Below are 23014 nucleotides of genomic sequence, written 5' to 3' on the forward strand. Positions count from 1 at the left end.
AACTTTATAAGGTGAGAAATGTTCACCTGAATGCTCTGATTACTAGAACATTCCTTACTGCTTTTTAGTGCAATTCATATCAGTTCAGCAAACCTTTTGCTGATTTAAAATTTGTGACTATCTTCATTCATTTGCTGAAAATCTTTCTTCAGATTAACTCGTTGATGGAAGAATTTAGATTTTGCTAGCACAAGATCTGTTGCCAGGAGCCTGGAATTAAACAAGTGAACTGTGCAGTTGAAACTAACCGCGTTTAGGAACTGGGCTCTTAAAAATCTATTTTTATGTGTTCACCATTGAAGTGGTATTGTTCCCGATGATTATTTTTTCATATAGACCTAGGGCTTCTTTTACAGCATTGTTGGGCTATGTGGAAGCTGCTTGTGTCAAGACATATTTCAGTAGAATGAATTTTAACCATGACTCCTCAGTGAAAGTCCTCTCCCTATTAAATTATTCAGAACATACTGGACCACATTCCTCTCCTATTTACACCACCCACTAAAGACAATAGGATTACAAAGAATATATGTTATAGCAGAATTTGACTCAGTGTGTGTCTCATCTAATTGCAAAGAGTAAACAGTGCCGTGTCAGCACTACATTTGATTTCTTCAACTAAAGGTGGGAAAGGTGAAGTCAACTCCAAGGTCCTCTCTGAAGACTTGTAATACAGATAGTGTATGCTGGAGAGGGGGAAAGAGAGATGGTTGATCTAAAAATAATATATTCTGTAGTTGATGTCACATTACATCACTTTTTCAGGTAGATGGCCATCTTCAACACTAAGTTTAGAAATGTTAGTGCTAATTAAAAACTTAATGTCAGTTTATTCATGATCACAAGCACTGCTTATCTTGTGAACTTTGCATTGAAGAGCACTGGTGCAGAAGCTGCAAATCAAAATCCTCAAGACTCTTCTCCATTCTTTTAATGAATAGTGAGACCAATTTCAGGATACTCTCAATGTGTTACTCTGCGCCTGTGGTAGACTCTTTAAAGTTATCAGAGTGTATCAAGTTCAGCTTCAAAAAAAAAATGGTTCCACTACCTACAGCTATCATTGAAACATCTCTGATGTGTTTATCTAATGTTAAGCTATCACTAGTAACTGGTACAAGCTCAGAGGGCGATAAAGTAACACCGGAGGATGAAGTAAAATGTAGCCGTTTAACCCAGGTTTTAATTGTTGGTATAGTGAAGAGTCTGATAGCCTTGGAAGATTAAAAAATGAACTATATTTCTCCATGTTTGCAACACTTTTTTGTTACAAATTTGTGTCTGAGCCTTGACATTTTGTTTTCTTATTGCCTGACATGGGTAAGCAGAGTGACATTCTGCTCAAATAAGTTTCTGGGGATCTCATACTAGTTCATATTGGTCCATTAGTTTTAAATCCAGGTCACTCCTAGCATGGCAGATGCAGTTGCACAGCAATAGGTATACTCAGGTGACTACTCAAGATTTGTCTACTACTGAGAATTTCAAATAGCCCCAGAAAGACTGGATTCACGTAGGAAATGAATCAGATTTATGTATTCTTAACATATCAAATTCTAATATATATTAACTGTTGATACTCTGAGTTCTTTTATTTTGCAAGAAATAAATTGGGATACTGTGTGTAGTAAGCTTTTAACTTTGTTACTCTAGTTTAAGATCATTATCCCAAGTATTCAGTATGTACTAAGCAGGACTAAATGAAACGCTTGTAATATCAAAATGCGTGTTTTATTGATCTTAGAGACAGATCAGAGAAGAGCATTTGAAATAAACATTTGCACCTTAAGTTTTCAGAGATGCATGGTTTATAGCTATGCAGCTTAGATTTCAGACAGCACAATGTTTTAGTGATTTACTGATTCAAGGACATTTTAACTTACATTAGTAACATGATGCAAGATTCCCACTGTTGTGAATTATCACAAAGTTCACAGGCAAGCATTTCATAGCAGATGACAGAATTTGGCCTGAAATGCCCAATAGAGTTGAAACAAATCAAATTACCCAGTAAACTCAATAGACATTAGGTACCATTTAAACTTCAAAATGCTGTCCAGGTATCCTTCCTGATGGCTAAATCCATCAACAGCCTTAGATACCTTTTGACTATGACACTTATAGATTTTTAAGGCCAGAAAGGACTATTTAGATCATCTTGTCTGACCTGTATAACACAAGCTATAGATTTTTACCCACTTACCCCTATTTTGACAATATGTGAATTCATAGGTGGGATCAGACCAGTAAGTGGGCTGGCCTTACAATGAGTTGTAAGAGGACTCAGTGGACTGTGCTGATTTCATTGTTCTCTCTCCCTATTAACTCTTTTGTGAAGGGTCGTTTTTGTCATCTCTCCCTTTCAGCATGTATATACTGCAACTAGTGAAGCTGGATGCCTTGGGCTGCAGATTTATCAGTATCTGAATGACATGCAACTTTACATCATCTCTTTGTTAGCTACTCTGTTCTTTTTCTCCTCTTCCAGTTTCTGACAGAGATGGGGACACCGAGCAGTAAATTCATTGAAGATTGATCTGAATAAGATAGATGTGACTGCTCTGTAGAGGCTGGAATAGGGGCTGCATTCTCTTCTGGAGGTCATCTATATAACCACTTTTTGCCATTATGGCTGACAGCCTAGAAGTCGGACCTGATTCATTGCTGTCTTTGGATTTGGAGACATGGCGGGGGAGGGAGGCAGCATGACACACCTTGTAAAGTTGACCAAGAGGCTGTGGCCCCCCCCTTCTGATGAGAACTCATCACAGTGATTGAAACCTTTATCTCCTGCAGGCTAAATTATTGCAAAGTGCTTTATTTGGGATGACCCTTCCAGAGCACTTGGAAGCTTCCGCTGGTACAGAATGCAGCAGTTAGCCTCAAAGTGGGGTGTATATGAACACATTATACTGCTGCTTTTTCCTGGTTTTGTATTTGCCTCTGTGTACAGTTCCAAGTGTTGGTTACAGTATTATAGCCCTGAATGATCTAGGGCCCAGCTATCTGAGAGATCATTTTCTCTCCCTATATCCCATCATAAAGTTACTCTTCTTGCAGGTTTCATTAAGGGATTCTGAGTCTCAGAAACATGCTCCCTCTGCTGGCAGGATCCATGTATGAATGGCTATAGGTCACAGTGGACGTGGTCGTAATTTATTCTGTTCTCTAAATATCTTGCAGACTATTCAGTTTATTTATTTTTTTCTGAGTATTTTATGTTTAATTTAGGGGACCACTTGTTTTGACACCACGAGATATGAAAAAGTACATTGTTAAAACTAAATATTGACCACTTTTTAAAATAGCATCTTTGTATTGTAAATAAATATGATTTAAAATACTGCTTTTGGAGTAAATTTATACCACCACTAAAATCACTAATAAATAATTATCTTTGTATGGACTCTTTCCCCTCATATATAATTTTAATATTTTCAGCTATTTTTGGCATCCAGAGCTCGAGGATACAGCTATGTCTGCCAGACTGTGGATTATTCAGATAATATTTATGAAGTCAGGGTGAGTACCCTTTTTATGTACTGTTATTCTGCACAGACAAGGGTGTTATTTTAAGCTTTAATTCAGCAAGTCTGAAAACCATATGTTTAGAATCAAAAGGTATTGATCAATCTTCCTTCTTCCCACCCCATGCTCTTCTGCAATCCTCTGTCTCCTATCATGGGTAGCTTCATGTAATCTTTTGCTCACTTCTGAAAGACAGACTAATACCATATAACAACATATATTGCATAAATTTATATGAATATGCAGTTTTCAAGATATACGTTCTAAATAAAGTCAGGAAATGCAAATATTAAAATTCTCTTACCACTGTGGATTTGCTCACATACTTCTACTTTTGTATGGCTTAAAAATAGCAGTGTTAGATGTGCACATAATCCAATTGATTGTTTCAGGTGCCAGAGTGGACTTTAGAGATACCGCTGGGATATGATTGGGACATTGATTGACAAGGAGTTCCATAGTTTGAAGTCTATTTCCACAGTCACAGATAGGCTTGTGTCTCAGTGCCCATTTATGGAGAAAGTCGGTGCATCTGCCATCTGATGTGTGGATGTGATTCAGAGTGAATCATATTTTCTGTGGGAGTGAAAAGCCACAGGGTTCTTTGGTTGAGTCCTTGCTGAGGTGTTATTTGTTAACATCTTTCCCCCTTGCCTACCTGTAGTCTTTGGAGGAAAACCCAAATCTTTGAGCTCTTGAGCTGTAACCCACAAAAAGATTTTCTGGCTTAGAGTTGGAATGTTGGTATATTATTTAGGTCTTCATGTATTGGAAGATTCTTGTTTCTTTAAATAAAATTGTACTCCTGAATAATTCTCATGTTTCAATGACTTTGAGGTGGTTAGATATGCACTACTACAGGAAGCCATGGTTGTGTCATTGACTTCACTGTGCCTGTAATAATCTACACGATGATGTTAAATTGAGAATGGACAAGTGATGTGTAGGAGTGGTGTATCCAGATTGGTTAGCAGTATTCTGTGTAGAGTAGACAAGGACTGGTGAAGAGAAGCATAGAGTTTTTGCATCAGCTCTCCAGGTCATTCCTGCTAGTTTCTGGATGAGGTTTACACACATTTTTATTTTGTCATGAATATTTTTCAGATATTGTTGGCATGTGAAGCTTCAGTCTAATGTCACACCAAGATATTTCAGGGGTGTGGGAATGTGTCCTATCTGCTGGCCACAGAAATCTGCATGGAGTTCCATCTTACCTTTTGATTGTTTAGAAAAATGCTGACACAAGGGGGGAGGGATAGCTCAGTGGTTTGAGCTAAACCCAGGGTTGTGAGTTCAATCCTTGAGGGGGCAGGGCAAAAACAGTACTTGGTCCTGCTAGTGAAGGCAGGGGGCTGGACTCAATAACCTTTCAAGGTCCCTTCCAGTTCTAGGAGATAGGATATCTCCATTAATTTAATTTAATGGTCTTAGAGGGGTTTGGTTTTAGCCTCCAGTATAAAAAATATCCTTCCATGATTTTAAGGTGACACACTGAACATCCCATATTTTCAAAAGCACTTAAATGATTCAGTGGGACTTAAGTGTTTCTGAAGGTTTTGGCCACTGTACATGAAAACTTAATTTTAACAGTCTAATCCAAAATATTGTTTATATAGTGCTGTAAATGTATATAATGTTTAATTAATAGAATATGCTAACCAAGAACCAGATCCCTGCCCTGAACAGTTGTCTAGCTATGGGTGAAACTCAAAAAGTCCACAGCCTGTTTAAACATCCATAACAACATGGAAATGAAGAAAAGAATCACAATTGTCATCATCACCACCACCTTATATCAGTTTCATGGCCAATATTGCAAAGCGTGAGCAGGAATAGTGACTCTATGTACAGGATTTATAGGCCATGTTGTCAGAAATCCTTCAGCTTCACCTTCATCATTACCATGTTCTTTGCCTTCATGCAGAGCACTGCTGCAGAGCTCAGTTCTGTGAAGGACTGGATGTCCTACTACTTTTGCATGACCTCTCAATGGCTCACCTCCTGCACAATGTAATCAAAATAATTTTGTTGCATTTTGGGCCTTCTGAAACCCCTCTGAGAAAGAGAGGTCACCTGCCATAATACATAAAAGAACACAATACAGTTAATAAAAAGAAAATGGCATTTGCTACAGACATTACTTATGCCCAGTGTGAGCAAGATAACATTGCTAACGGAACCTTAACTTTTTCAAACTTCATGATAAGTTCTTGATAAACGTTCAGAAAAGAAGCTTAAATGAATTCACAGATTCTAAACCAAAATGCCTAGGTTTCCAGTTGATCTAGCTGGAATATGGTGGAGAAAATACAAATTGAATAATACCTATTATTTTACTAAAATAGCAGTAATTAGTTGGTAATACCAAACCAATATTTTATAGACTTTGTCCAATATCAAAAGTTGATTTTCATAATAAAATATCTGATCATTCCAAATTTGACAACTTAATGATATGCTATTTACATTTTTTTAAAACTTTGTGTCCTATAAAGACATAACACAATTAAATCTACACAATTTCATAGGTTCATTTCCTCCTCCTGTAATACAAGACATTCCAAGTGTTGTTACCTAAATAGGAACTCAAATTTAATTTCCAGACAGAGTTTCAATAGGTCCTATTTCTGTATTAAGGACTTAATCTCATGAATCCTTTCTTTGACCAGACAGAAATCTTTAATTTAAAACAAAATATTTCCTGATACTCAATTTTCTTTAATTAAATTAGTAAAAATAACCAAAGGGGTATCCAAATCAGTTCTGGTTACTCTTTCACTTGAAAATTTACCATCTGCAAACTTTTTATCATACTTTAAATTGGTGGTATATGTTCTAATAGATCTAGATTTAAAAAAAAACAACTAATTTTAGATTTGAATCAAGACCGCTAATTTAATAGCCCAAAGATCTCTCTGAAGAAGAGTGTCTGTATTGGAATATATATTCTCAATGGTAATAGAATAACCAGTGGATAAAATTGTCAGGCGTATAGGAAAATGAATGGCTTGATCCTGCACTATTCAAATCAATGGGGGTTCTTCCATTGATTGGAATGGCAGCAGGATCAAACCCTAAGTGCAGTTGTGGAGCTTGTACTAGTAACCAGCAACTTCAACCCTCTAGGTGGTGCAGAGGTTCAACAGCTACCACTCCAGCCTATCAGGCAGCTTAGTAGACTAGACAGAAATCTCAGAATCAATCCTCTAGAAGAGATGAAAAGTTAACCATTTTTTCTAACAACATTCGAGTCTGTTGATTTTGCAAATGGCTGCTACCAAGTTGAATTTTGATGTTTAGACCCTCAAACCTGCAGATATATATGGCCATCATAATTCACCAGAAATGTTTGATATACCAATGGTTTGTGCATGATCTTATCATTGAAATCAAACTGTACTTCTCAGTCTATTAAGAAGAGAAAGGAGAAGACACAAATCATGGTTTTAACACCTATTGCACCCTAATATTCAACTTTTTATAGCTCTGAGTCATCTGTATATCATAATATTAGAAATAAGTTAATCATACACAGAAGTTATTTTCCCATAAAAAGTGAAATCATTTTCTCAATTTCTTGCAAGCTTAGTATTTGTTGTATAGTATGTAATGCTTTGTAGTTTGACCAGAATTAAGATAGAAGTTCTGGCAATTGTATTTTTTTTACAAACAAAGCAACAGTAGTTAGCTGAGGTGGTGGTTTATGACACTCACATTGGTTACAGCTGAAGATAAACTGGTAGTAATGAAACTGGTAGTAAGTCTCAACAGATCAACCCTAGTTTCCTTCAGTCTCTACTTGATTCTTGACAAATAACACAGAGAAGATGGGCATGAAGTCAGTGAACAAGGATTGCATAGAATAAGGGAGGCAACAGCCATTAGAAAGAAACTACACAGTGTCATATACGGTGAGGCCATTGACAGAACTGAGTCCATCGTTCATTCAGAACAGGCAGTATCAGTTGTGTGGCACAGAAATTGCTATGCCCAATACACTGACAAAGGCAAAATCCAGAGGTTACAGAACACAAGAGTATCTGCAACTGATTTATCACATGTGGCAAGCTGTAGTTTTCCCAATAAAAACGATCAGTGTCCGTAATACAAGACAGTCCAGTTTTGTGAAACCTATGAACTGGAGATGTTGCATGTTTTGACAAGGCGTGCACCATAAACAAATACTCATCTCTGTAACTACATTCAAGATGAGTGAACAGATAATGAGGGCAGGTGTATTTGACCACAAAATGAGTGTTCATTTAGCTGGAGTGAATGACCTCATAGCTGCTGAATCTAACTTGTTACATCCCGTTTATGAAGTTGATGATGAAGCAGAATGAGGGCACCAAAATTACTGATACAGCAATGCGTTGGCTTGAAAGTGAGCTTCAGCATGCAGCCATCTGAGGTATAGCGTCATTACTGCAATCTTGTAAAGGAAACTGGCACTGAAATTCCACACGCCTACATAAGTCATAGATCATCATTTAAGGACAAACTCCAAGCTCATATTGGAGACTTATTTCAGTTTCTTTCATTGTCTGATTGGTCTCCTGCTGAGAGACAAACACTCTTAATTCCAACCCAGTATAAATACATATCCAACTCACTAATGATTCTTGCCAAGATGATAAGAAAGCTGTCCCCATTTACTATCCCCCCCAGGAGATATATTTCTGTCACTGGGTACATGTTGCAGTTGAAATTCTAGGAGATACTTTGTCACACCCTGGCCACAAGGGTTTCAGGGTCAGTGAGGATGATGTCTGCACATGTTCCTCCAGTGCTGTATGAAGACGATGGTAATAAAGAGAACTCTGAGAAACAAGAATCAGTGAAATGCAAGGAGCTTAGTGTAGCTCAATATTTTGTATGTGGTGTGAGTATTGGCAGGAAATGGACACTAAAGCATATTGGTCTTGGGTGAACCCTCCATCAGGCAACAAGGTCAAAACAACTTGTTCAGCTTTTCCATAAGACTAGCCGCTGCAAGAGTGGGCACAGCCCTAGCAGAGAAAACCCTACAAAGTATGGAAGCTGAGAATGATGATGTTATTCCTTCCAGCTTGTTCTCAGAATATTTTTTCCTCTATGCAGCCACCAGTACTGACACAAATTATGTTTTCTGGATGTCAAAAACAAAATCTGTGCAACCCAAGTTACTGCTTGGCAAAGAGGACTTGCCCCATATCTGATGTTGAATCATTTAAAGCCATCAAATAACAGCATACTTTAATGTTGCTGTTGCAATTGACCCAATCCTATCAGACAATGTAAGAAATGGTAAAGCTAAACCAGTATACATGGACCATGTTTGCAAAGAATGATACTCTGAATCTGAAGAAAATTGCAAAGCTGCGGTGCAGGCAAGAGCTTCTGATTTGGCTTTTATTGTTAAACATCAAAATGAGACCCCAAGATGTGGGTTTTAGCCAGTTGCACATGACAACTAGCACTGGATACTGGCCAATCATTCACGTGCCTGCCCAAGAGCTAGACATCCTCAGTGCTGTTGTACAGAGATGCAAACGTGTGTCAGTGCTTGGCCAGCAGTATGTGGGTCTAAACGTTGATGAAACTCTGTACTGTAAACTGATGAAACTAAAAAGGGCACACCAGGGTACAGAGAATGGCTTATTCCATGATTAGGTGGCCTCCATATCTCAATGAACTTTCAAAGACTTATAGGCCAGCACATACAGGCTTGAGGGCTATCAGATGACTGTATTGAAAGTGGAGTTCTTGGACCAAATCATCAGAACAAGCTGTGATGTCAAATCACATGGCAGGGTGACGCAGGACTACAAGCAATGTTTCAAGCATTGTGTTGCCTACTTCTTCCACAACTCTTGGACTTTATAGGAGCACATGATCGAGAGCTTAAAGAGGATATTGTCAAAGCCAATCAGTCACATTCTTATGGTGAGTTCATGTCACTTCATCTTTGTAATTCACAAACATTTTGAAATCCCACCTTCACATTGGTGACCAGTTGAGGTGAAGGTAGTAGGAACTTCAGGTTTTGGTGGTGATACATGGAAATGGTGGCCTTACTGCTCATGCTCAACCATGCCCAGAGAGAAGGAGATTGGGAGCTGCATCTCTTCACCTTCAAATGTGTAATGTCATTCTTTATGAGAGATGACCACACAAACTATGTGCGGTACAATCTGCACTGTAGAAATACATCCACTACCACCTGAAGTGCTCAAGGAGTTCCAGCAAGGGAACTTTATTGTCAAGAAATCATGTCAGAAGTTCAACCAAATGGACCTTGATCAGACCCATAAGTGGCTTAATGGCATAAGAAAGAAAGGAGGTGGAATTATAGGCATCACTAAGATTTGGTCAGCTCCCAGCAGATGAGCCTTGTCTTACAAGCTGAGAGCCCATATTGCAGCAGACACCAAAGCCAAGTTCTACGTTGGCTTGGATGACTAGCTTATTCGCAATGAGTCAAGAAAGGCAAGAAAGCAATGTGACAATGAAGATGAGGATGCACTCTTACTAATACTTCAAAGGCTCAAAGTTTTCTCTGGGGAGGAACCACCCACATCATTGCAAAATATTTCAACAAGAAATCTGGCTACTGAAGCCATGCAAAGCACACTGTTGAATGCAAAGATCCTAAGACAAGTGCATTTGGACAGCTTTGTGGAGAAAGTTTATAACATAAGAGGGGATGCCTGAACATGTACACATTCATGAGTCACTGACAAAAAATAATGCTCCAACTTTTTTCTGCGCTATATGGGGTGAGAAAAGAAGTCAAAGGAAAGGCTTTAACCATGAAGGCAGACAGAAATATTCTTCAGTAACTAAACACAGCCTGTGAAGCCAGCAGGACTGTGAATCTGCAATAAAATTTGAAACATGAGTTAATGCCTGTCCCTTTGGTATTGGCACAGATAAATTGCAGTCTAAGAACAGGCACAAAAGCAATACTGGGCAATGTAATGACAGCTAATGTCCACTGTCCACTAACGGTTACCCTGAGGTAGTTGACAAGGGGTTTACTGTTCTTTACGAGCAACTCCTGTTTCAGATCTGACAAACTCACTACACCAAATACACCACTTTCATGGTATTAATCCATGTCAGGTAAGGTCTCTAATGAAAGCTTGTAACTTATCAATACTCATAAACACTGTGAGATGTGTGTATGGGTAATAGCTAAGGAATAATGCAATTATATTGAAAATTAGGTCTTATGGCTTTGGAGTAAAATTGAGTCACATGGGAACAGTATGTCTCAGTGCCAGCCCTGGCTATCTGATTATGCAGTATATTGCTTAATTGTCCACCTTTGCCCCAAGCAACAGAAGTTATTGGAAAGTTATCAAAGGTTTCCCTCAAAACCACTTGCAAGGAAAATATGACTCTCTATCTATGAATAAAAGTAAAAGACTAATTCAGTAGATCACAGGATGGAGAAACGCATTCTGGAACTATTCATTGAGGAGGTACCTGGATGCATGGGTGTGTTTCATGAAAAATTGGGTCCTAACTCCTTGGGATTGCAAGCACTGCAAAAGACTCAACTGTGTGGTGAGAATCTATTGTATTAGATAGGAAAGGTAACTGTTAATAAGTGTAGGCCCTATTTTGCGTTTTATGATGTTGTTTTGTATGTCACCATTTGTTTCCGTCACTCACACTTGTTTCTGTTTGAATCTCTGTTCTTTCTTAAATAAAATTCCTTTTGTTTTACTATAATTGAACTCCAGTGTTGTGTGTGATACAGGAGCAGTGGTCTGAGGTAAAACTGGTGAACTGGGGTACGCTGTTTCTTTGGGAACAAGGATGTGGGATTTGATCAGGGTCTGGATTCCACAGGGGGACACTTTGAAGGACTTGAGGGATGGGGTATATCTATTGTCAACCTGCAGGAAGCAGGGTTGGTATAGTCCAGAGGAGAGTGCTTGAGTGGCTAACGGGCTGGTTGTGTTAGCCATAGAAAAGCCATCCGGAGCCAAAACATTGGAGACTTTGCAGACTCATTTGTAAAAACGGTACTTAAGAGTGGAGAAGACTTCCACGGTATAGACGTTGTGTTTGACGGGTACTACCAGGACTCTGCTAAGGATGGTACAAAATAAAAATGCTCAAGAGGTACAAGACCCATGCGAAGAGTAGTGGAAGGCATATATGTGCCTCTTCCAAGTAACTGGATGAATTTCACTGTGTTTTTCAGAAAATATTTTTAACTGAGCAACTAATGACACAAGGATCTGACACAAATGACGCAAATCATTCTGGCTGGTGGCTTTCAGGATAAGGCTGAAGCATAGGGCTCAACAGCAACAGTTCACACCAATTGACTGGTGCTCATGAGGAAAAATGAGATACAAGAAAGATTTTACACCATGTCCACAGTGATGCTGATGCCAACAATGTGGTGATTGCAGCCAGGGACACTGATGTGCTTACTCTTTTGCTGGCATACTATAACAAAATGGCAGGCAAGCAGTTTGGATGAAACCTGGCACATCAAAGGAACCAAAATATTTTCTTGTTCATGCCATTTGTGAGAAACTACAGAATGGACCCACTGTTCTGGAAACCCTGCTCCCATTTCATGTCCTGACTAGTTATGATGTTACCTCTTCTATCGCTGGACACAATAAGATGACTGCATGGAAAGTGTTTCAGCGATACAGTCAGCTTCTAACACACCTTGGACGGGGTGACATGCACTTGTAGGTCAAAAGTGCAAAAGAGTTGATTTGTCAGAGGTAAGACTTGTCAGCAGTCCACAGTACTGATAAAACACGTGCCATTTTGTTCACATGCTTGCAGTTATCAGAAGCTATACCCCAACAAATGGTGCTCTTTTCTTCCACATACAGAGAGCTCATTACCAGGCACTAGTTTGGCACTAGACAGCTCCACTACCGAAATCTAATTCTTCCTCCTCCAAATACAGTGGGTTGAAAACAGGAGAATAGAGGTCTGGTGCCACAGGTCAGGTCATTGCCACCAGTACCAGCGACTGCCTGGAGGCAATATTCTGTGGCTTCACCAAAGGGTGCAGAAGTCAACGTTGCAAGAACAGGACAACACAACTTGCTTGTACAGAAGCATGCCAACGTAGAAAACTGGAACAAGGGTGTGTCAATGTACCTGACCCTTCGTGTTTACGGACAATATCAAATAAGTAAATGTCATAAGTGACCCAATAAGATGTTGATTCAATCTGCCACTGAATACCAAAGTTTATGGAAATAATACATTAATATGTGTGCTTAACTTGTGTGCATTAAAATGTTTATTTAATGTTTAGTCAAGAAAATATTTTCAGTTGTTTTTAAAACAGGTGTTTTTGGAGTACGTGATACATTTCTGATAATTGAATCAGGTTGCACACTTTTGTGTCAAAGTGCAAATGCTCAGGTTAAGAGCCATGTAAAAATTCTTTCATGGTTCTATAACATATTAAAATATTTCTAGTACCTCTTGCAAATAAGAAACTGAAATTCAGTAGCTTTATAAAAAGATTGTGCATATTTGATTACTTTTCTTACATCCTACAGCTCATTATGATTGAACTGAAAGATGTTAATTCGAACAAAAAAGAAATAGACATTTCAGCGATTTCTGTTTTGTTTCTTTGCTCTCTTTCTAGATTCCTTTATACACAACATACAGCTTGGTAACAACCATATTTGGATTCAGCACATCCTAATCCTCTTTAAAAGACTTGTTACCAACTTTTAACAAAACCTACTTCTTACAGTTAACTTTTTTGAAAATCCCACTAATCTAGAATACGCAGAGAACCAGTGTTGGGATTTGAGAATTTTACCCAGAGAGAAAATTTTCAGCAGTCTTATGGGACCTCTTCAAAATCCTGTACGTTCCTCCAAGATATGTATATGAACTTCTATGACCTCATTTCCTTTCCTGAAAATCTGAAAATCTTTTCTATTTTGTGTTACGCTACGGATTTGAGAAACATTCAGCTAACACCTTACAGTGGAACTTTTTCAAAGAAGGGAAGCTACACGTGAGCAGTGTTTCCCTGTTGATGTCTGTCCAGGCAGTGTCTTCTATTTCAATATGCATTTTCTGCTCACATTTTCTCTTGTTGTCTTGTAAATATATTCCTAAACTTGGCTAAATCTGAAACATTTTGTTTTCTGTTGCTTTTGCCTTTCCAATTAGTAATGTTACTAGTTTTGAAAACAAGGTGAACAGATTTAAATATATGCATAATTTAATGTAAATGTTTGGTGTAGCAGGATTTATAGTAAAAAGAAAATATGAAGCAGAAGGATCAGGGTGTGATGGGTTGGATCACAGAAACCCCCTTGGGAGCTGCCACCTGTTGTGCAAAGACTACCTCTGCTCCTGTTTTCCTTGCCAGCTCAGGACTCCGGCACCCTGTCTTGCTGAGACAGACACTCCCGTCTGCTCCAACACAGACCCAGGGTCTGAATCTCTTGCCCCAAAGCTGCAAGTTTACCTGAAAACAGCTCACGGAAGTTTGCTCGTCTTTAGCACTCAGATGCCCAACTCCCAATGGGGTCTAAACCCAGATAAATCCGTTTTACCCTGCATAAAGCTTATGCAGAGCAAACTCATAAATTGTTTACCCTCTGTAACACTGATAGAGAGATATGCACAGTTGTTTGCTCCCCCAGGTATTAATACATACTCTGAGTAAATTACTAAATAAAAAGTGATTTTATTAGATACAGAAAATAGGATTTAAGTGGTTCCAAGTAGTAACAGACAGAACAAAGTAAGTCACCAAGCAAAATAAAATAAAATGGGCAAATCTATGTCTAATCAAACTAAATACAGATAATCTCACCAGTTCCAGAATGCTCCCTTTTACAGGCTAATCTCCTTTTAGCCTGGGTCCAGCAATCACTCACAACCCCTGTAGTTACTGTCCTTTGTTCCAGTTTCCTTCAAGTATCCTGCGGGGGTGGAGAGGCTCCTTCTTTAACCAGCTGAAGACAAAATGGAGGGGTCTCCCACGGGTTTAGAAAGACTCTCTCTTGTAGGTGGAGACCCCACTCCTCCCTCCTATGCAAAGTCCAGCTCCAAGATAGAGTTCTGGAGTCACCTGGGCAAGTCACACGTCCCTGCATGACTCAGTCTTTACAGGCCGAAGCCATTGTCCACATGGTATCTTGCATGTCTCCAGGAAGACTTCTTATGTGGATTGGAGCATTCCAAGATGCATTGTTCTCCAAGTGTTTCCTGATCAGGTACTTAACCTGGCGAATTCCTTCCTAAAGAAGCTGACCAAATGCCTCCCAAAGCTTACTTAGAAACCAAGCAAGCATACAGCCCATATTCTTAACCTCAAGTAGAAAATGATATATATGTACAAATAGGATCAATAGATATAGTAGATCATAACCTTTACGGAGATATATTACATGGCCCTGGCAGCACAAAACATATTCCAGTTATGTCATACATACATTTATAAGCACCCCCTCCCCATAAAGCCTTATGGGGTACACTGTCATAAAGGGGATACGTGGTCATGTAGAAGGGGAAAAGTAAGTACAAAACCAAATGTGAACATTATGAACATTTTAAGGAAGAGCTGATCACGTCTTTGTGAATCTGTGCTGCTTGAGTCTCGTACAGTGTACAACAACTTTACATTGCCTTCAGCTGAGAGCAGTTTTCTCTCATGAAGAATAGTCTTTGAGTAATACAGAGGGGTTTTTGGATCAGGATAAGATATACGGGTTGGCAAATAATAATAAATAATGTTTTAACCTTTTTTCTGAAAGTGATAGCAACAAAAAGTGCAATTAGGAGGCATGGTACAATTCAATTCTCTTATGAGTTGGGCTATAGTGTTTGGCACTGTTGGAAAATTCAAGTATATGAGAAACTGCACAATATTTATCCCCTCTCCCCAACACAATGGAGGTTTGTTTTTTGTAACTTTGACTGTCAAGTCTTGTAAGTATAAAGTGAATTTAATTTAGACTGAAAAACTATACATCTTTCATACAGAGGCAAAAAGAGATGAAAGAAGAATCAACTTTTTGCCACATTCAGCAGTGTGTCCTGCTTTGCAATTAAATTTAAAGATAAAGACCTGAAATTTTCGAAGGTGCTTCAGAGAGAGAGAGAGAGCCATAACCACGGAAATCCCATTAAAGTTCAAACTCCCTTAGGCTCTTTACAGCATTTACAGCATGGTCTTTTCAAAAGTTATGCATTTCCTCTTTAATTCTCATCAACTGAACAAATTCCTCAAATAAATTAAAATTAAGCATCTGTTTTGCTGGATTCCAACCTCCAATTCTCATTCGATCATCAGAGCCTGGTTTTGTTCTTTCTTTGGGCACGTAGTCAGGCTCCTCTAGTCTATTGGGGTTTACAGGGAGCTATGGGTTGAGGAATTTGGGGTTATTGGTTGTGGGGGTATTAAATAGTTTGCAATTTTGAAATGTGCTATTTGTGATGCTAGGAGGACTATAGTGTGAAGTGGTCTAGGACAGCTATCTTTTAATAAAAGGTATTTCTCTTCTTTTGGCATTTCTAATAAGTGTACAAGTGCCTAGAACTTGAATAGGTATTTTTAATATAAAATAAACAAAATCATGTAAGTAACTGCAGATTACAAATAAATTTTGGATTACAAGATTCTAAACTCTTACAAAACTCCATAAGAAGGAAATGTGAGTTTAAAAAAACAAACAAAAAAAACCTCTCCTTCACAGTATATACAGTATATTTATGATCTCATAAAAGATACTCCTGCAAGTCCTCTGTAACCAGTCCTTTAATTAGAGTTCTTCTGAAGGGAAAGCAAGGAAAAGAGGGATTCCGCTTTAGAATCCTGTGGTGTATTGGGGTTTTTTTTGTTGTTTTTTAGTTTCTGCCCTTATACTAAATAAATAGCTTTTCAAATGGAATGATAAACATAATATGTGATACAAAACTGTTCAGGCACGAAAGATTTGTGTGTGTGCACTTGTTTTGGCAGCAAGTATATTAAAATTAGAATGAAATAGGAAAAAAATAGTGTAGTACCTATGCAAGGATGACATGCAAATTCATGAAGCATTACATACTTTCAGATTAAACTAGATGATCTAATGGTCTTTTCTGGCCTTTAAACTCTTTGAAAATAGTTAGGCCCTGTCTATGCTGGGCATTTTCACTTGAATAGATACAGTGGTGCAAATCCCAGCATAGCTGCACTACACCAGTGTAAAACAGGCCTTGTACCAGTCAGCTTACCCTGGTTTGGATCTGGTGAAACAAACCTACTACTGACAAGGCCTTAGGTTAAAATTGTTAATGTGAACATGAAGTCATCTTTAAAAAAGCTTGCAGTGTGCAGAGGTCATGGAGTTGGATCTGTTGCTGACCCCTTAATCTTAGGCAGTAATGTAATCTTTCTGGGCCATCTGGTGTCCTAACAGACTTAGATTTGACTCATATGAAAGCTCCCAGGAAAGAAATCTTATAATAATTACATTATTGGTTTAAAGAATATTTAGTATTGTATATTATTTTTTAATTAATTATTTTTATTAATTGAATTATTTCATTGTTACTCTTTCTGTTGAACTTGATATTAAGATGCAACTTTATCAAAAATACAACTATCAGTTAGGTCCTACATTTTTGGTGCTTTACAAAGCAAGTTTAATGGTGCCTGACTGTTCTTGATATATTACTTAATTGGACAGAGCATAGACATGCATGCTTTCCTATCCCCATCTCCAAGTGGCTGCTTGACCTTGGACAAGCAACTTAACATTTCTTAGTTTCATTTTTTCATCTATAAAAATAGAGGCCGTACCTCAATCCTTAGGGGTATTGGGATAATTAAAGACTTCACAGCACTTGAAACCTGTCAACTTCTTTGTAAGTGATAAGTAGTAGCAAAACTGAATTATTTATAGCTGTTGAGCAGAGCATGCAACTGATATTTTCTACTTATGTAGCACCCTTTAGGTGGGGATTTTGAGGTTCTGTTTAAAAAAAAAAAACTGGGTAGGCATAATCCCACTGAGAAATGGGGAATCGGAGGCAAATACCACCCTGGATCTTTAAAATTATTCATGCCTTACAGGAAGGGAATGTCTTTTAAATGGATTCAGTGTTGTTCACTTGAATTCACCTAACAGGACATGAATAATCTGCAGGACAGGTAGAATTCTAAGGCTCCTGGACTATAAATATTGAGTGACCTGCTCGAGGTCATATGGCAAGCCAACAGTGTGCTGGGCATAGAAACCAGGTTGTCTGACTACCAGACCTCACTTTTACTTCCACACTCTGCCATCCACATTAATCTTCAAACACTGCTTCTTGTTCCAGGGTTTCTTTAAGAGCAGTTACTGTACTACAGTGTCACCAATGGGTGTGACGCCAAGCCTTGCTGTGGGAGTTAAATATATGACTGCCTGGCCCAGAAACAGAAGTGCTACTTATTGAGCATTATGTATCTTAAAACTTCTTTTGGCTTGTCCATATATCTGGGAACTCCCAGCTCTGGCAGTCTTCTTTGTTTATTTCTTTCATCTACTCTCCCTCTCCCTGTTATGACAGAAATTACCCAGTTTTGTCTCTGTTCATATAAACTAATGAGTCTGCCTCACCTCCCTAGCATCTGCATTGGTTTCAAAATATGTGCAGAGATGATGAAGCAGGCATTCAGCAGTTAACATGCAAAGCATGCAGATTGGCAACAATAAACTGTGTTGTTACCCTTCTGGGAGCTCGCTGACTCTGCAAAGCAGAACTGCAGCGTCTGCTCCTGTGATGCTTTCTCCTTCCAACCTTTACCTAACCTAAAATGCTCACCTCACTATCCAGGGTGTGACTTGATGGATCCAGAGGCAATTGAGACATCCCCCTTGCTCCTGCTCAGGCTGGGGAGGGAGACATCCCCAAGCAGAAACAGCTGGGGCAGTGCTGCATATCCTCCTACATCCCCCTTCTCCTCCCTACTCAGTTTATGTATTTGAGGGGGAGTGTGCAGCTTCTCTCTCTCTTTCCTTCCACCCCCCATGCAGCGGGCTGTCCGACATGGCTTCCATGTAATGGAGCCCAGTACACCTACCACCACTGAACAGTGGAGCCATCCTGCCAGGAAGGTGGAGGAAAGGGTGGCTTCTGCTTGCTTTTTACTGCAGGGAGCTCTTGCTTTCTGCTGGCCTCCTGCCATTTTGCCTCTGTTCCAGCCCTGCCAGGGCCATTTTAATGGACAGGGGCCTCAGAAGACATGGGAGACCTTTAATTATGAGCTTACATATTTCATCTTCCATTTTTTATTTATGGGGCCCTAACACATATATGTATCCTGTGTTCATTACTGTAAGAGCAGGAATTTCTGTTCACGATTTTACATATTTATTTAATAACACTTGCAAACCTGTCCCTTGAAAATGGTTTGAGCATTTTTGATATGTGGCTTGACTGTTTTTAGATGAATACCAATGTACTTCAACTACAATTTGAATATGTAAATTAATACATGTACCACTGTGAAGGGTGACCAGAGGTCCCGTTTTTAAGAACATAAGAATGGCTGTACTGGGTCAGACCAAAGGTCCATCCAGCCCAGTATCCTGTCTACTGATAGTGGCCAATGCCAGGTGCCCCAGAGGGAGTGAACCTAACAGGTAATGATCAAGTAATCTCTCTCCTGCCATCCCCATCTCCACCCTCTGACAAGCAGAGGCTAGGGACACCATTCCTTACCCATCCTGGCTAATAGCCATTAATGGACTTAACCTCCATGAATTTATCCAGTTCTCTTTTAAACCGTGTTATAGTCCTAGCCTTCACAATCTCCTCAGGCAAGGAGTTCCACTAGTTGACTGTGCGCTGTGTACTGTGATCTGGCACACCAATTTAATTCAGAAGAACAGTACCAAAGAGATGTTCTTCAGCATGTGGTGGCAGTTATAAAGTTTTTAAGTGCTAATGGGTTTGGCTTCCATGGCCAGGATGATGTATTAGAATCCGAAAGCATTAGAAATTATTTTGGGATTTTGGAACTAATATCACAGTTTGAGTAATTTCTGGCTGACCACCTACCTACATTTGTACAGAAGGGGAAAATTAAGCCCTCCTATATGTCGTCAGCTGTCTCTGATATTCATTGAATTGATGGGAATGATAATTAAAAATACTATAGCAGCAGAATTACAGCAAGCCAAATATTTTTCTGTAATTGTTGATATAACTCCTGATGTAGTGCATGTAGACCGGCTCACACTCATCTTCTGATTTCTCAATTCAGAGGGGCATATAATTGTGAAATTCATTGAGTTTCAACTACCTGAGAACCACATGTGCAAATGGCCAAAGCTGTGGTGGCTATGATTAAAAAAAACAAGCTTTGGATGTGTCTGTCTGCTGTGGACAACCGTATGATAATACTACGTTCAGTCGGAGTCAACAGTGTTAACAATTGCTCAGATGCAGTCATTTTTGGGGGGCTATGCAGTGACTCTATTCTTTCCACTCTGCCTCAATATATTGATGGAAATCCATTTTCACAACATAAATACTGACACTAGCCAGAGATTGTTGACTCTCAAAAGTCTGTCAGATACTCAGTGGTGTAATTGTGCTGATTCTACCAAGCCATTGTGTCAAAACTATAGCAGTATTCAACAAGCCTTGGAAGGTCTTTCAAAAAATATAAATCAGCCTCCAGACACTTGTTTATATGCAACTTATCTTCAGATGAAAATGGAACAATTGGAGACAGCTGTCATGGCACTCTTTTGGACACTGTGCTTCAGCAGTTCAAACTGACCAGCACCCAGCTACAGAAGATGGACATAGATCTAAGTGTTGGTGTTAATGTACTGTGCTCCCTGGAAACATTTGTTGGGATATTATGTGAACAGTTTGAGGATTTTGAATTCAGTTCAAAGAAAATGTGTATGGTACTTCTGAATACAGTATATTCTACTTATTAGCAATCCCTCGGAAATGGCAGAAAAAAGTTGCCATTATCTGGCAGTTGCTAATAAGCGAAAGGCAGGTTTGCGAGGCTGCAGCCAGGGAAGGAATTGCTGGGATGTGCCTGCCCTGGCTTCAGCCCTGCAAACCTTCCTGTGGCAGGTGCTCCGTATGTCCCAGTGCTTCCTTCCCTGGCTGCAACCTCATAAACCTGCCTGCAGGTGTAGCCTTTCTTCCAAAAACAATATTGTTAATAAGTGGCATGCCATTGCCAATATCCAAATCCCATTAATATTAAAGTCATTGGGTTGGGATTGGTTCCTGGCAAAATTTTGCTAGTAACTGGAAGTTGTTAATATCCGGATCAGTAGTAAGTGGAATCTGTTGTACTATCAACATGAGTTTGTCGTCCCCGTAAAAGAAAACCAATTGAGGGTGAGTCTGAAGAGGCAGTAGAGCCAGTACTTGAATGAAGCCATCAGTTTTGCACTGAAACATTTTTTGTCAGAACTGACAAACTTGCTTACGTCACAGACTAGATGCTTTCAATGTGCTATATGAGTGCTTTGAAGACCTGTTTAAACTGGGTTCAGCGTATGCCCAGGGCCCTGCAGGGACCCCCACGAGAATATAGCATTCTATAGTATTGCAACTTTTTTTTTATGGAAGGGGCCCCCGATATTGCTTTGCCCCAGGCCCCCTGAATCCTTTGGGCAGCCCTGAGTGTCTGTCAATGAAGTTCGCAGATATACAGCAGTTTATCCTCAAGACTCGGACCAAAACTTTCTTGACAAACTCTTTCAGTGTCAGTTCTCTGCACAAAATGAAACAAATTACCATATGCACTGCATCAGCTGCTACCTCACAGTTGTCTGGTGTCTACATTTTCTAAAGTTGACACTGGCCTATGAATTTTTCTCAACCTATCTGTGACTAAATGTGAAGGAGAGCAGTCATTTTCAAAGATGGATAGGATAAAAAAAGAACCAAGATCCACAGTGCAGCAAAACAGTTTGAATGCTTTTGAGGGAACAGAGTTGGTCCAAGAAATGAACTTTGCCAACCTAATCACTGACTTTAGTTTGCTTAAATCTCAGAAAAAAACAGCTCCAAACAAAAGGTATGAATTGTTTTGTATAGCTTTTACATTGAGAGAAATGCCCATAGCAATGGTATTTGTTTTTTTCACCTATCAGACACACCATTCACTATGTCACATTATTAATTATAGTGTATGTTTGTTACTGCATTTCAGTTATTTGTGTTTACAATGCATTGCTTTACCTCTATGGCTATTTTTTTGCTGTTATGTCTTTATCAAAAACAAAAATTACTATCTTAGAAATTAGTCTTAAAAGCTTGAAAAATAAGCCTGATTATAATTTGGGTTGTTTATTGAACACAGTGTCAGTATGAAATACTACATTTTTATGAAATATCAGAGAATTAGAATAGTGTATATCAGGTCTCTAGAGAGAGCTGTTTTGATATCAATGCCTATTTTTGCTTTTTTGTAAATTGTTTTGGAGAAGAATTGATCAGACAAAGTCTGCGCAAAGTTGGGTAGTAATTCTAGATGATCTTGCTCTAGTGAATACTGTTTCTGAATTCCACTATATTTGGCTGCAGCAGTAGTCTGTACATGAAACCAAATTGCTCTATTTCTGCTTCCTTTGTAGTGAACTAGTTATCTGTTTTCTCTGTCAGTCCTTGCATGGAATTGCTAAAGTGTTTAGTGTCTAAACTGACATGCGATATTGAGCAGGCAGTACTTCTGAGGAAACGTATTAACTGTAAATATTAATTGCTAGCTAAAGCTAATTCTTAATGTCAGCTATGGTGCATGTTTTGTTCCCTTATTCTGTTAATTCTTTAAATAACATGTTTTTCATCATATCAGGAAGGTTCAAAGTTTCGGGGGGTTTTTTATTGTTTTTTCAGGAGGTGGCTTAGAGTATGTGCCCAAGGCCATGAGAGTTCTTAATCCAGCCCTGAGCCCTGACCTTACTCACCCTTATTGAATGAGCTAGATCTTTTACGATGCTGGGGCTAGGGCAGGGATCGGCAACCTTTGGCATGCAGCCCATCAGGGAAATCCGCTGGTGGGGCAGGATGGTTTGTTTACCTGCAGTGTCCGCTGGTTCGGCCGATTTGCAGCTCCCACTGGTCGCGGTTCACCGTTCCAGGCCATTGGGGGCTGTGGGAAGTGGTGACCAGCACATCCCTGGGCCCGTGCCGCTTCCCGCAGCTCCCATTGGCCTGGAATGGCAAACCGCAGCCAGTGGGAGCCGCGATTGGCCAAACCTGCGGACGCTGCAGGTAAACAAACCGTCCCAGCCTGCCAGCGGATTTCCCTGATGGGCTGCGTGCCAAAGGTTGCCAATCCCTGGGCTAGGGTAATTGTCAAACTTTGTTTGGGGACTGGAAAGAATTTTTCCCATATGGCAAAATTGGCAAACTGCTGTGTAGGGTTTTTCATCTTCCATTCAGCATATCTGAGGTCTGGATTTGGACGAGGTAAATTACATTGTCACAACTTTAGCGGGCTCCATTGTGGTTGGTGGGTTAA

General features: G+C 39.3%; 1 protein-coding gene and 1 non-coding gene across 2 annotated transcripts in view; both read left to right on the forward strand.

The window, feature by feature from the left end:
• ELOVL4 (ELOVL fatty acid elongase 4) overlaps positions 1–23014 on the forward strand; it is a 59809-nt gene that overhangs the window by 24357 nt on the left and 12438 nt on the right. The window contains exon 3 of the mRNA XM_054024284.1: positions 3442–3522. Within this exon, the coding sequence (XP_053880259.1) occupies positions 3442–3522 (81 nt within the window). The remainder of the gene's footprint in view (positions 1–3441; positions 3523–23014) is intronic.
• Positions 16487–16590, forward strand: LOC128835187 (U6 spliceosomal RNA). The gene has a single exon (XR_008444604.1). It is a non-coding gene; the product is annotated as a U6 spliceosomal RNA (small nuclear RNA).

Source organism: Malaclemys terrapin, chromosome 3, assembly GCF_027887155.1.
Source record: "Malaclemys terrapin pileata isolate rMalTer1 chromosome 3, rMalTer1.hap1, whole genome shotgun sequence".
Lineage (NCBI taxonomy): Eukaryota > Metazoa > Chordata > Testudines > Emydidae > Malaclemys > Malaclemys terrapin.